We start from the raw sequence: 15,491 nt of genomic DNA, 5'->3' as shown, positions 1-15,491 counted from the left end.
ACTATTCCTATCAAATCCTCCATGTGAGTGCAAGAAAAACATTTGCTTTCAACCCATTTTTTCAGTCTACAGGTGCGTTTTATGGGCATAATATCATTTAGGAAAAATTTTATGATTTTCAGGTCAAAAAAGATTGCACAATTTATGTTCAAAAGAAGATCCAGATGAGCCAATTATTTTGGTAGATAATTATTATCAGAAAGGGAGGGATGTTCTTGTAGAAACACTGTGAAACTGATCAAAAAGGCCCATAACTGTATCAAAAATACAGTTGACAAGACAAAACCAAAAACGCATCTAGGTCTATCAGACAATAAACACATGAAGGTCTATCAGACAATGTTCATACCAAGCTGCATCAGAACAGTTTGAATGTTTCTGACATATGCCAGTTAGGTGCATCATTCCATTTGAAGTTATGAAGGTAGTTGTCAAGGGCCATTACTCTATCCAAAATATAGCTGAAGAGACAAAACCCATAGAATGTATATCTATGTCTATGAGATAATGTACACACCAGCTCACACTAAATTGCATTACATTATACTGAATGGTCTTTAAGCTATGATAGTTAAAAGGATCTGCTGTAGTGGAGAATTAACACTGATCCAAAAAGGAAAATAACTCCATCAAAAAGGGACCTGTGGAAAAAAATCAATCTTTAATACTGCACATATGCAAATACAAGGCAATTCACCAACCAATGGCATCTAATTCAGGGTAAGGACTGCAGAGCTTTGGGAATTACAACAGGTGTGAATGGATGGAAAAATAAACTGGTGAACAGAAAGATGAGGAAACGGTGATTACAATATTGTTCCCACATCTTGATGTAGGGCCCTAATTAAAGAAGATAATTGGAATAGCAATAAGTGAGCGTTGGGATGAACACATGATAATCAAAGAAAATACACACACTTTACATAGTTATACGAAATCTATATACCAAGTATAGTTATAAGAAGTCTATATACCAAGCACCACAAGTCCAATGTATTCAAATGTTCAAGCTTTATTCAAGATAATCAATGGTGAAATATATAAATAGCATTTTAAAAAATGCCTTGCCAGATCCAACTTTCCTCTTAGTGTAATTGTACAGAGATATTTTCATTGTGTTTTGATTGCTACCAACCACCCTTACTACAATGGATAGATTCTACAGTAAATTTGCAGCCCCATTACAGGTACAATGAACTCTCAATTGAATTCAACATAAAGGTCATAAGGGAATGTCTGCCTTTTTCCATCTGTTTTAAACTGTCCATCTGTCTGTCTGTCTGTAATATTGTCCTAATATTCATGTGTAAAATCTCAATATTTTCCCATTATTTTTTAATGTTTTTCTCTTCCTTTCTTTTTTCTTCCTCTCCTTAGTTGCATACAACCTACTTCCATTTACATGTAGCAATAAATGATGAAAATAAAAACATTCACGTCCACTGGTACTTCATTCTCCATTACCAACAAGCAGGGGCCTGTTCTATGAATTGAGACCACCTACAAAATAGGATCACTTTTCCACAGTCCCACTTGTGGTCTTTATTGGAGGGTTTAACTGTATTTCCTACGTGTTAGATTTTATAAACAGGAAGTAAAACCAGTGACTTAGACCATAGTGAAATAGTAAAAATGTATAATTTACAGGTACAAAAAATAAAATAAGAAATCAACTCTACTGTAACTGAAAAAAATAAGTACATATTTATATAATAAAAATATTGACTAAGAAGGTGAAAATGAATATGCAATATATACATACTTGTTTTATCATTTTTTTTTCATACTAAAGGAAATTAATACATTTATGTTTGTATTTTCTGTGCTTTAAGACATATTGTATGTTTAGTCATCCCACTCATCATCGTCACTGACATCATCATCACTGTCATCATCATCTTCCTCATCTGTAACAGAGACATAAGTACAGGAACTAGAAATTCGTCGAACAAATTATTTTTATATGTCACAATAATCTATTAATATTCCCTACAATTGGTTACATTTCAAAAATAGGAGATGGCAATGGTAGTGAGAATAATTACTCAGCTCATCAGTTTTGTACAATCGTCATAAACCATATAGATGATTGCGAAAGTCTGCAGTGATAATTTATATATATATATATATATATATATATATATATATATATATATATATATATATATATGCTGACATCTTTATTTGGCATGATATTCAAATAAGCTGCACTTCTGATTTAAGGTGAGTGTAAACCTGCTCAACCAAGTTTTAACTTGTATTCTCATAACTAGCCCTTGATTTCTCGATAATATTTACTTAAATCATGACATTTTTCAATGATCTAGGTGCCATTTTAATATGGAGATATTTTTTTTGTTTCTACAAGGTATTACAGTTTTATACATTGTACTTATGTGAAGTTAAAAACAAGTGAATGTCACAATTTTATGATTTTCTATCTGGTTATAACCTTGTCTCTTAGTATATATTTCTCACAGAAGCCATGTACATGAAGTGTCTAAAAAGCCGCTGTAATTAAGTTTAAAGCTAATATTTTCATGATTTTGATTTTAGCATCAAGCTTGCATATGGCACCTCTTCCCTGGAGTACTACATGTCAGATGTTGGATTTGGTTTGGTGCTTTTTGGCACGGCAACATCAGTTGGTTATTTAGTGCTGAGGCAATAGGAAGTAAAGTGCCTTGCCCAAGGAAACACCATGACAGCTGACTCAAACCACTTCAAATGGTAGTATTTCAACCCACGCCCTTTTGTTTATATGCCTGCAATGCTAACACTGGACAGATGTTAGAATTTTCTGTACAATTGATAATTTCATTATTTTCTTTATGTCCTGGACAATTTTTTTAAAAATTTCTATTACATACTTAAGTTTTATAAAAGTTATCATTGAAAAACGGGTCCTAAATCCCAATAATACTTTTAATTTATAACAGCCAAAAGTGATTATATTTTCAACAGTATGTCAGCTTATGCTCCCACAAGCTGAAGTGTTTTGCATTTTTTATACAATCATGCCAGATAGCAGGAAGTAACCCTGGTAATATCTACTGATTTAAGGAGCTGCTAGGGGAACAGGCAGACAAGGTGGAACTATAAATGGACATATAAAGAGCTGCTAGCGATGGAAATGATTCTAATTCGAATTTGTAAATTGAGCAAGGTTCAAGTTCTGATATGAAATCCCACCTGATCCTTGAATGCGTCTCTGTCTGTTGGCCAGGGCCCGAGCAAGAGCTCCTACAATGCCCTCTTGTTCCTCAGTGGCTGTGCTATGTTCCTCCATCTGGCTGGGGTCAACCTAAATCATTACATAAAATCAAATAAATACTGCCAATTTAAAATGGTGGGCATTTTAGAACTGACATGGAAAAAATCTAATGCAATAACTGGACAAATGTAAATGCTTTTGGTGTGGTCAGTAATTTTATCAACAGTGTCTATGCTGATGATTCAAATTCATCAACAAAATGGCATAGATTAAGATCCGCTGGCAGATTATATGATGATGCTCCGACATCACAAGACTGTCGCGCATAGTTTGCAGCTGATACTGACACTTTTGTACAACTTAGGGTCTGCTTTGTTCATCCTATATTTAATCTGAAAATATTTTCCTTATGAAGTAAAGCCAGACACAACCGAGTGATTGATTTTTAAAAGTCTGTTGACTATCATTTCAGTTTTGGGAAGTGATGGCACCCAAGGAATGCCAAAGTGGCTTAAATAAGATTGCACTTTCTTTAACAAAAGGAATATATCTAACTGCATTCAGCCCAACTCAATAAAATATGTGCTAAATCCTTAGCTTTTGCATGATAATGCCTGCACTGATTAAACAATTTTGTGCTAAACTTTTAATTTTAATGTGATTTCACAATGGCATATCCTAGATGCAACCTTGGATATGCTGTAATACAATGTAGATACAACCTTGGATATGCTGTAATACAATGCAGATAAAACCTTGGAATATGCTGTAATGTAGATACAACCTTGGAATATGCTGTAATACAATGTAGATACAACCTTGGATATGCTGTAATGCAATGTAGATACAACCTTGGAATATGCTGTAATGTAGATACAACCTTGGATATGCTGTTGTAAAATGTGATGGTAGACCAGGGTCAAGGATATGCTGATTTATAATGTGCTGGCAAATCAGGGCTTATGCTGTTGTGGATACGACTTCAAGTGTACACCACAGACTCAGTCTTTATGGACATTTTTGTATCTGCAGATCTGAGTGTACTCTGTTCATAGTCTGGTATGCATGTGGCAAGGACAAATACTGTAACTCTAATAGCAAATGCTTGAGCTGCACTTACTAATTGTTCTAAACAAGTCTGTGTTCTGCAAGCTGTGTAATGGAAAGTATGTTCTAAACAAGTCTTTCTTGCCTCTCTTCTGCAAGTTGTGCAATGGAATGTATGTTCTAAACAAGTCTTTCTTGTCTGTGTTCTGCTAGCTGTGTAATGTAAAGTATGTTCTAAACAAGTCTTTGTTGTCTGTGTTCTGCAAGCTGTGTAATGGAAAGTATGTTCTAAACAAGTCTTTGTTGTCTCTCTTCTGTAAGTTGTGCAATGGAATGTATGTTCTAAATATGTCTTTGCTGTCTGTGTTCTGCTAGCTGTGTAATGTAAAATATGTTCTAAACAAGTCTCTGTTGTCTCTCTTCTGTAAGTTGTGCAATGGAATGTATGTTCTCAACATGTCTTTGCTGTCTGTGTTCTGCAAGCTGTGCTATGATGTAAAATATGTTCTAAACAAGTCTTTCTTGTCTGTGTTCTGCTAGCTGTGTAATGGAAAGTATGTTCTAAACAAGTCTCTGTTGTCTCTCTTCTGCAAGCTGTGTAATGGAAAGTATGTTCTAAACAAGTCTTTGTTGTGTGTTCTGCTAGCTGTGTAATGATGTAAAATATTTTCTATTGCTGCCAGGAAAAGATACCATGGTCTCACTACACTATTTTATTATGATAAAGCATGCAAATGAAGACTAATGGATCTAAAGTATATATATATATATATATATATAAACATGTACCTTTTTCAGAGTGTGAGTTCCAGACCGTATCTGCTGAAGAAGAGTACTTCTGCTGTCCATTTCATGTGGACTTTCAGTGGGTGTCACTTTCTTTAGTGATGCTCCCTGCTGAATCTGGTCAAAGAGAGCAGCACGATCACCTCCAATGGGGGGAGGTGGAGGTGCCATTGGTGGAGGAGGAGCAACAGGAGGTGGGGGAGGTGGAGGTGGTGCTGAACCACTCATACCTAATGGGGGTTGGGGAGGTGCAGCAGGAGGTTTAGCAGAAGGCATTGTGAGAGAGGGGCCAGAAGCTGGAGGGACAGGTGGTGGGGTCCCCATAGGTTTGTTGCGATTGGGAGGTGCAGGTGGGGGAGCTATTCCTGCACGATTGGGTGGGGGTGGGGGAGGACCTGAATTATTTGTCCTGGAAGGAGGGGCTGGAGGCGGTTTAGCAGCGTGTCGAGAGGTAGGTGGTACAGGAGGTGGTGCCACTGAAATGGAAGGAACACAAATTAGAGGATATGAATATAACAAATATTAGTTTGATAATCCATCACTGAAAGATTATGATATAACAACAATGAAGGCATAAAGCATTTTTATGTGTCAGAATTCTGATGACGCTTCTTTTCTAAAACGTTACAAATGTTTTTGCTAAAGTGTAGAGATTTAAAATATCAACAATAATTTTTTTGTTTATTTAAATATATCTAAAATTTCTAATTAATAATTAATAGAGTGAGGATATTACAAATTCTTAATAAGTCCAAAAAGAAGTGAATAGTTCTTTTCTATGTGAATTAATTTGCTGTCAATAAGAAAATGGATTCTTCCACATCTTAACCTGTAAATGCACTTATAATACCTTCACTTCTAAGAATTCAACAGACATTTGTTAGTGCTTAACTTCTCAACTTAAATATCAGAACAAAATCCAAATGTGATTTAATGAGTTTACTTAAAAGTGGATCCTATAAATGTTTCCTTTTTCTTTTTCTCTTTTTCGGTGTCAGGTACATACTTGATGGAAGCATGGGTGTTGTCCGATTTTCAAGATCTTTCTTGACTGCATCCATTCCACCATGTTTTTCCACAAAGTCGTAAATAAAGTCCACAGTTTCCTCATCAAGATCATTATGAAGACCAATGGATTCAAACAAGTTTTTCATATCTGGATCCACCTTGTCCATCTGTAAACAAGAGTATTATTAATGCCAGACTGTAGACCCACCCCACGCTTCACAGTCCTATAGGTAGAGCTAGTAGGATATGGTTGGTTCTGAACATTGTTGACCAATGGGTCTCAGTATCTGAACATTTGGTCAAGGTATACGTTTTAGTGTGGAAATCATTATTTTCTTACAAGACTTACCATAACCATGACAACTGACCACTAGACCCCATTATGTACAAGTTGCTTTATTACCTAAGTATAAGCCATCCAAAAAGTTTGGTCAATAAACTTACTCTCTTAAAAGCGTCATTATGCGACAACCCATTTTTACTTGCACAATAATAACATTGACTTTTGACCTCAAATATCAACAGATCTCTTACATACCTTAATTACAAAGCCTCTGTAAATGTTGGTAAAGGTATGTTGACTAAAACTAAAGTTATTATGCAAAAACCATCTTTCTTCTTTCATTCACAGAGACCATAAGTTTTGAACTTTCAACCTTTTGACCACAAAATAAACAGACAAATAAATAAATAAATATATAAGTAGGTTTATTCGTTGCTCAAAGTGCAAGTCCTCCACAAAGTTTGGTACACATCCATACTGTAGAACTCAAGTTCATGCATAAACCATTATACTTCTTTCAGTCAGTTACCTTGATCTTTGACGTTTTAACCCAAACATCAATAGGCTTCTTCTCACACATTGTACCAGTCAGCCATTCTGCTACCCAATTGAAAAGTAGCAAGCAAAAATCTGCTACCTGCTATTGAATGTTTGATTCTATCCTAGAACAAAGATCTCTAACCAAGTACTTTATTAACTCTATGTAAATTGAAAACCCAGCTGAAGAAACTAGACTCAGGTATATCAGTGCCTAAACCACCAGACTTGGAAATCATCAAACTTTTGAGACACAGTTTGAACCTGCGATTTTGTTTTGACCAATGACAAATGACATTACTTTTGAAAGGTCATTTCTGACTGGCCAATACTGGAACTCAATTTCATCCTCAAACTCAGAGTTTTATGATTTCCAGGCCAGGTTCCAATTTCACTAAATTTCTCAAATTTGTTCCTCAAATTGAGATTTAAAATTATCTTGATATTATACTACTGATAATATAATTTTTTTATTTTATTTAGAAATAACAACAGGATGTTAAATAACAGTTTTATAACAGTATGCCTGAAAATAATTTACCGGGTATTCTTTAAAAGAAGCTCTAAGAAAATCATCAAATCTTTATCAAATATCAATCAAGACTAACGAATCTATTAAGCTTAAGGTTAACCTATGATGTAGACAGCTAATGAATCTGTTAAGCTTAAGGTTAATCAGGAAGTAGAAATATACAGCTAATAAATCTGTTAAGCTTGAGGTTAATCTTGGATGTAGACAGTAAATGAATGTTAAGCTTGAGGTTAATCTAGGATGTAGACAGTAAATGAATCTGTTAAGCTTGAGGTTAATCTTGGATGTAGTTAGTAAATGAATCTGTTAAGCTTGAGGTTAATCTAGGATGTAGACAGTAAATGAATCTGTTAAGCTTGAGGTTAATCTAGGATGTAGACAGTAAATGAATCTGTTAAGCTTGAGGTTAATCTAAGATGTAGACAGTAAATGAATCTGTTAAGCTTGAGGTTAATCTAGGATGTAGACAGTAAATGAATTTGTTAAGCTTGAGGTTAATCTAGGATGTAGACAGTAAATGAAACTGTTAAGCTTGAGGTTAATCTAGGAAGTAGATAGGTCATGAATCTGTTACAAATGAGGTTAATCTAGGATGTAGACAGCTAATGAATCTGTTAAGACTGAGGTTAATCTGGGATGTAGACAGGTGTACTGGTGGAGGTATGGGCATGCCCATGGATCTCATTAACTTTGAATCGTGTTAATTTCATGATGACAAGACATTGGTAAAGGAATGATCAAGATACAACATATCTGCTCAAAGTAAACCAACTTTAAAAGAGAAAGAAATCTTTTATGATTTTTCATCAATCAATAGAGATTTTCTATGCAGATGATCTAACACTAAACTGGTATGTCAACATTATACCATCAGAGCACAAACTGGTACATTTTCCTGATGGTTCAAAAATATTCTATACTTACATCTAATTCCCCTTTGTTGGGATCCCAGCCAACATGGCTGACATGTCGAAAGGCAGTGGGTCCACTGATGTCCTCCTTTGTCAGCTTCTTTTTTTTCTTGTCCTTCTTCTTGTCCTTAACTGCAGCACTCTTCTCTTCGGGTTTCTTAACAGTTACGGTGATGTTGGCTAATGGCTGGCTTTCATCTGTGTGTTTAACACATAGTACAATCAATCAAATTATTGTAATACTTGTGCTTTAACACATGGTACAGTCAAATTATTGTTGTACTTGTATTTAACACATGGTACAGTCAAATTATTGTTGTACTTGTATTTAACACATGGTACAGTCAAATTATTGTCAACTTGTGTGTTAATACATGCCACAGTCTAATTATTGTCATACTTGTGTGTTAACACATTGTAAAGTCAAATCATTGTTATACTTGAGTGACAACAAATTGTAGTAAAATCATTGTCATACTTGTCTGTTAATACATGCTACAGTCAAATTATTGTCATAATTATGTAAACACACTGTACAGTCAAATTACTGTCATACTTGTGTGTTAATACATACTAAAGTCAAATTGTTGTCATACTTGTGTGTTAATACATGCTACAGTCCAATTATTGTCATAATTGCGTGTTAATACATGCTTCAGTCAAAATATTGTCATACTTGCAAAAAGAAGTAATGATAATTGAATCTTTTCCATGTATTTGAACAGGATAGCAAATCCAATAGGAAAGGATATGAATTACACCCTGGATAAGGTTTGTCAAGTCCTAGATACAAATCTTACTGAAGATAATTGCCTCACTCATTAAGTTGTGGTCTTACAGATGCCAATCCAAATTTAAAAAGTTCACAAGATATTTCTCTTCACATATGATAATGAAACATAAAATATTAGTTTTACACCATGGGACAGATGGTACTTCTGCCATGAAATCCAAGGACGGTATACAGAACTGGACAATCAGAAATAGCAATCATAGTAAACTGGACAATCAGTAATGGCAATCATAGTAAAGTGGACAATCAGTAATGGCAATCATAGTAAAGTGGACAATCAGTAATGGCAATCATAGTAAACTGGACAATCAATAATGGCAATCATAGTAAACTGGACAATCAATAATGGCAATCATAGTAAACTGGACAATCAGTAATGGCAATCATAGTAAACTGGACAATCAGTAATGGCAATCACAGTAAACTGGACAATCAGTAATGGCAATCATACTAAACTGGACAATTAGTAATGGCAATCATAGTAAACTGGACAATCAGTAATGGCAATCATAGTAAACTGGACAATCAGTAATAGCAATCATAGTAAACTGGACAATCAGTAATGGCAATCATAGTAAACTGGACAATCAGTAATGGCAATCATAGTAAACTGTACAATTAGTAATGGCAATCATAGTAAACTGGACAATTAGTAATGGCAATCACAGTAAACTGGACAATCAGTAATGGCAATCATAGTAAACTGGACAATTAGTAATGGCAATCATAGTAAACTGGACAATCAGTAATGGCAATCACAGTAAACTGGACAATCAGTAATGGCAATCATAGTAAACTGGACAATCAGTAATGGCAATCATAGTAAACTGGCACCTATTGAAGTTTCTGGATAAGTACTGCTATGAGTCTATGGTCTTACACGACATATGAAAAATGAAGAAAAACCAACATTTTAAGAAAAATTCAACAAATAATTTATTTCCCTACAATACAAGTGAAAATTCAAAAGTCACTTACAGCTTTGTGAATTAAATAGCAAATAATCCTAAATGTTCGATACAAGTTCAAAAAGTATAGAATATTCCAAATGAATTATAAGCTGTCTTGAATGTCCTGATGTACCACAATGATATGATCCAGAATGCCTTTGAGTAAGTTCTCAACCATTCCAAAGTAGTGTTTTAGTCCAAAAGGTCAATGAATAATTTAATAATCAATTGTATAAGAACACAACTGCAACCTCTGATCATAGATTCCCAAAGACTGATATTTAACAGGAACAAATAAATGTTTACACAGTCTCTATATAATTTTATAAATATTTCACTTGACCTGTGATGCAATAGTGGTTTCTACTGAAAAACCTGTAACTTGTAAACAAAGTCGGGGTCTTGAAGTCAAATTCAAGTAAACAACTTGTTTACTTCTTAGAATGAGACACAATCCTGAATCCCTGACAAGTCAAATTCAAGTAAACAACTTGTTTCTTAGAATCAGACACAACCCTGAATCCCTGACAAAAATTAAGCAGAAAATATAGATACACATAAGAGTCTCAACACTATTCTTCAACTGGATACTCAAAAACTGAGTCTATTAGTGACTCAAAAACTGAATATATTGGATACTCAAAAACTGAGTCAACTGCCAAAATCATCATAAGCATGAGTGTGTCCCAAGCTCATTGTTTCCAAGATATGCTGAATTTGTCGAAAATAAAAATAGCAAATCCATGGCCTGCATTTCTAACCAATTATCAAAGTATTGCTATAAAATGCCAAGATCAAAAAGTTGAATTATTATCTTGCTTCATCATGATTCATCCTCGGTATTCAGAAAATTCATCAAGGAGTTTAGGAATTATAAAGAAATAAAAAAATTGAAACCAAATCTTAAATGCAAACTGTCAATGACTGTGATGCAGAATGAATTGCCTTAGCTTCATAATAATTAATTCCATGTATATCAGTACATCAAGGGACTAAGAAAATGAAAACACTTTAGCTACACCTGTAAGAAAATACATCAAGGGGTTTTAAAATACACAGAAATGAACAAAACTTAATCAACACTGTACTGCACATTTTTCTATGAAAGAGACCTTGTCCCCAAGGTAAAAGGGGCAAAAAGGCATGTTGCAGAATGACTTATCTTAGCTTCATAATGAGTCATACTAAGTATAAGGATTTATGAAATATATTCACATGAACAATTGTAACAAAAACTTTAACACACTGTTAACAACAATGACGACACAACACTGCCACAGCAAGTGGCAAAGTGACTGATGTGTCATGCCTCCCACTAATGTAGGCTCAACAGAAAACCTGACTGGCCTATCTGTTTTTGTCAACAACCAAACATGTTATTTTCTATTTAGGCATAAATGCACAGGAAGTTTACAAATTGGTAAGCAAAATATAAACACTTACCAACTGGCAAAACAAAAAACTCACTTATAATTAGTAAAGTAAGACAAATTTACATAGGTACTGTGCTGGTTGCTAAATTCATAAAAATTAGAAAATTTAATCACATGAAAATTGTACAATTTATGATAACTTACTGATACTGGATAAGGCAGACACTATGGGTGGAGCAGTGTTTGTGGACTGCTTCTGCTGCAGTTTCTTCTCTGAAAGGAAAAGGAAACTTAAATTGGGGGCTTTACAAAATGGTGTTCAGTACCTCCATGGTTCATACAGACTTGGCAAGGAAAAATTACAGGATCTTCCATGAAATTTTACAAAAAATTCAAGGATTAACATGGGCTAAGAAATCCAACACTTTTTAAAAATAAGTTCATTTTGCAACTCACCAATGTGATAATCAAAGCATCAGCTGCAGTTGAGTTGGAATCTAAGAATATCATCCATTAGAAACATCAGGAATCATAGTGTGAAATGTGTGTGTGTAATGTGTGTGTGTGTGTGAAATATGTGTGTGATTTGGATTTTTAACATTGTTTTAAAAATATTTCAGTCATATCGATATGATGTCTGCAGTGTGGCAGTTTATAGTGATGTCTAGCACCGGGGCATCGTGCCACAAACATGTAGCATGATGTCCCACCCAGTCACATTATCCTGATACCAGGCCGATCAGTCCTAACACTTACCTCTAATGCTGAGCAGCCAGTGAGGTAGCTGCTAGTACTATTTTTATAAATCTCTGGTATGACTCAGCTGGGGTTTGAACCCATGACCTCCCATATCCAAGGTGGATGCTCTAACCACTTAGGCCATTGGAGAGGTTGATAGAGTTCAATATCATTTGGTTTCAGAAGATTGGTACTAATAGAGACCAGTCACCAGTTTTAATGTCCACAATATTTCAGCTTTAAGAACATCTTCTTTGGTCATAATCTTTTCAAAACTGCATGAAGCAGTAGATTTTGTATTTCTGCTAGTCTTCACGGGAGGGGGAACCAATAACTCATCCAATGAATGGCTTTCAAGTAAAAACGATGCACCAAAGAATTATGTAATATTTATATTAGGTAATATTGGGTATTTTGGTTAATATTGCCAGCTATAATATTTCTGGGTGCTTTCACCCCTTTTTGAAATGTCGAACATTTGATCACACACTGTACACAATGCTTGTCTCCCGTAAATGGTTTTAATCAATTAAAGTATGATGGATCAAGTTCTCATCTTCTTTGTTAAATACATCCCCCTTTATTCATGTTTATCCAGCGTTAAGTTTGTTTCCTCAAGCAAGAAAGTGAAATCAGTTACAAACCATATGTTTCACCTTGATACACAATGGTAAAGTCCAAGAATCTCAAATGTTCTGACCAACTGGGTCAATACTTCATGTGCCCTGTTAAATAATTATCTGGTGATGCTAGACATGTTTTGTGACATTAGACTGTCAATCATATTTTAGCTTTTCAAAGATAGTCTGGAAAAGATCAAGCAGCTTTTAAAACTAAATTCAAGGATTTATCACTGTATGTGCTGTCTTCCACAGTAAAATCCAGTGATATATCAAGCTATGTGCTATTTGCCATGGTACAATCCACTGATATATCCAGGTATGTGCTGTTTACCAGAGTACAATACACTTATATCAGGGTATGTACTTTTTTTCATGGTACAATCCACTGATATATCAGAGTCTGTGCTGTTTACCAGAGTACAATGTACGGATATATGAGGGTATGTGCTGTTTGCTATAGTACAATATAGTGTTATTTCAGGGTATGTGTTGCTTGCCATGGTACAATTACAATACACTGATATATCAGGGTATGTGCTGTTTGGCATGGTACACTGTACTGATATATCAGAGTATGTGCTGTTTGCCATTGTACAGCACACTGATATATCAGGGAATGTGTTGTATGTCATTGTACGATGCACTGATATGTCAGGATATGTGCTGTTTGCCTTAGTACAATAAACTGATAATATCAGGGTATGTGCTGTTTGCCACAGTACAATGCACTGTCATATCAGGGTATGTGCTGTTTTCTGTAGTACAATACACAATATCTGGGTACATGCTGTCAGCCACAGTACAACACACTGATAAATCAGGTTTGCCATGGTAAAATGCACGGATATGTCTGGGTATGTGCTGTTTGCCATAGTACAATGCACTGATATATCAGGGTATGTGCTGTTTGCCACAATACAATGCACTGATATATCTGGGTATGTGCTGTCTGCCTTGACACAATCACTGATATATCTGGGTATATGCTGTTTGCCACAATACAATGCACTGATATATCAGCGTATGTGCTGTCTGCTTGGTACAATGCACTGATATATCAGGGTATGTGCTATTGGCCATGGTACAATGCACTGATATATCTAGGTATGTGCTGATATATCTGGGTATATGCTGTTTGCCACAATACAACACACTGATATATCAGGGTATGTGCTGTTTGCCATAGCACAATACAATGAGAAATCAGGGTATGTGCTATTTGCCGTGGTATAATGCACCGATATATCAGGGTATGTGCTGTTTGCCATGGTACAATACACTAATAAATCAGGGTATGTGCTGTTTTCTTCTGATCATTTCAAGCACACAGTATGAACCCAATCTAAATGTGTGATCTTTTCTGTTGCATGCTATAAAAAGACCTCAGATCTAAATACATGTAGCCACTGATAACTGCCGTCAAACCTGTGGTTGTTATCTGGTCATAATAACTTCAATGGCATAACAAAAAGACTAAATGACATGTTACTAATAACAGCTATGGAAGCAATAGCTTCAGGCCTGCTGAAACTGAATGATCTAACTTTTTTTTATCAAAAAGGTGCATGAATAACATTAAAATTATATGGTGCAGGTATTTCCTTTAGAGTTAAGACATCACAGAGTGTTACGGTATGCACCTATCATCTTTGTAAGTTTCTATTCTTGGCACATCTAGCCAGATGCTCATTCACCAAAAATGTGCAAACTTGGGAAAAATTATTATCATTACCTGCAAGTATCTATACCTTCTGAAAGGCAAGGTTATTTGACTCACATTGGAAAGAGATAAGGGTATTCCAACTGATCAGAAACCCTGATCTGCCAAAATATTATACCATGGCATAGCTGGGTCGCACTGACAATTCAACATTTTTAAAATTAATAAAAATGGACATAACTCATCAATTCTGTCATAAGAATGTAAGATGCCAGAAGAAAGGAACTTGTATAGGAAATTACTTTTATAGTAAATATTGCTCTACGAAGAATATCTATCCAGTCAAATTAACATTAGGCAAATAAATTCCACAACCCTCTGAAATCCAAAATACAACTCTTCCGAAAGGACAAAATAATGTGTCATTCTTGTCTATATACTATACAGAAGCTAAAAACAGTATCTATAGGAAATAACTCATTCCAAATGCATCTACTATTATAATAACTTCTCCTTGCCACTGCAAGGTGGCTACATGTGTACCTCTTTCTACAGCTTAAGCTACAGTCAAACACCAACAAGGATGCTTGCATCCGCAGGGAGTGTTTAATCTTAATGTGACTGCGTTAATATTCTCAGAGAAACTTAATTTATTATCAATACTTGTTTCTCTGTAGAACACAGTACATAATCACATGAACGTGAGAACAGGTAAAAGGGGGGAGAAATGCAAGAGCATCCAGTCTCCTTAGTCACACTTAAAAATGACTGCATTCTCAGTGAAAGAATAAACCACACTCCGAACATATAGGTAACACAACTGGGAAATGTGATATCAACACAACAGTGTAAGGCTAAATCGGAAGGACTTGCAGTGAAGGAGTTAAATTACCAATGAAATGTTTTCCCAGCAAATCCGGTGAAAGCTATAAACCACATTCTGGAACTAAGGTTGTGCTGTCATGACTGGTAATTGTCTGGACCTCTTCCAGAGGCCCCATGAGATTCAACTCCCTCTGCAAAGCCTGGTCACATG

The 15,491-nt window shown here is 35.1% G+C and overlaps 1 protein-coding gene across 1 annotated transcript in view; it reads right to left on the bottom strand.

The window, feature by feature from the left end:
* Window positions 1-994: 994 nt before the first annotated feature.
* The window catches only part of LOC149804147 (actin nucleation-promoting factor WASL-like), a 46,986-nt gene continuing 32,489 nt past the window's right edge, over window positions 995-15,491 (bottom strand). The window contains exons 5-10 of the mRNA XM_089954114.1: window positions 11,639-11,707; window positions 8,332-8,516; window positions 6,054-6,222; window positions 5,051-5,523; window positions 3,193-3,304; window positions 995-1,907 (exon numbers count right to left, since the gene is read on the bottom strand). Of these exons, the coding sequence (XP_089810240.1) occupies window positions 1,846-1,907; window positions 3,193-3,304; window positions 5,051-5,523; window positions 6,054-6,222; window positions 8,332-8,516; window positions 11,639-11,707 (1,070 nt within the window). The 3' untranslated portion in view covers window positions 995-1,845. The remainder of the gene's footprint in view (window positions 1,908-3,192; window positions 3,305-5,050; window positions 5,524-6,053; window positions 6,223-8,331; window positions 8,517-11,638; window positions 11,708-15,491) is intronic.

This window comes from Sinohyriopsis cumingii, chromosome 3 (assembly GCF_028554795.1).
Source record: "Sinohyriopsis cumingii isolate HCF-2022 chromosome 3, ASM2855479v2, whole genome shotgun sequence".
Lineage (NCBI taxonomy): Eukaryota > Metazoa > Mollusca > Bivalvia > Unionida > Unionidae > Sinohyriopsis > Sinohyriopsis cumingii.
Note: the sequence above shows the minus strand (reverse complement) of the source record. Positions and strands in the feature narration are given on the sequence as shown.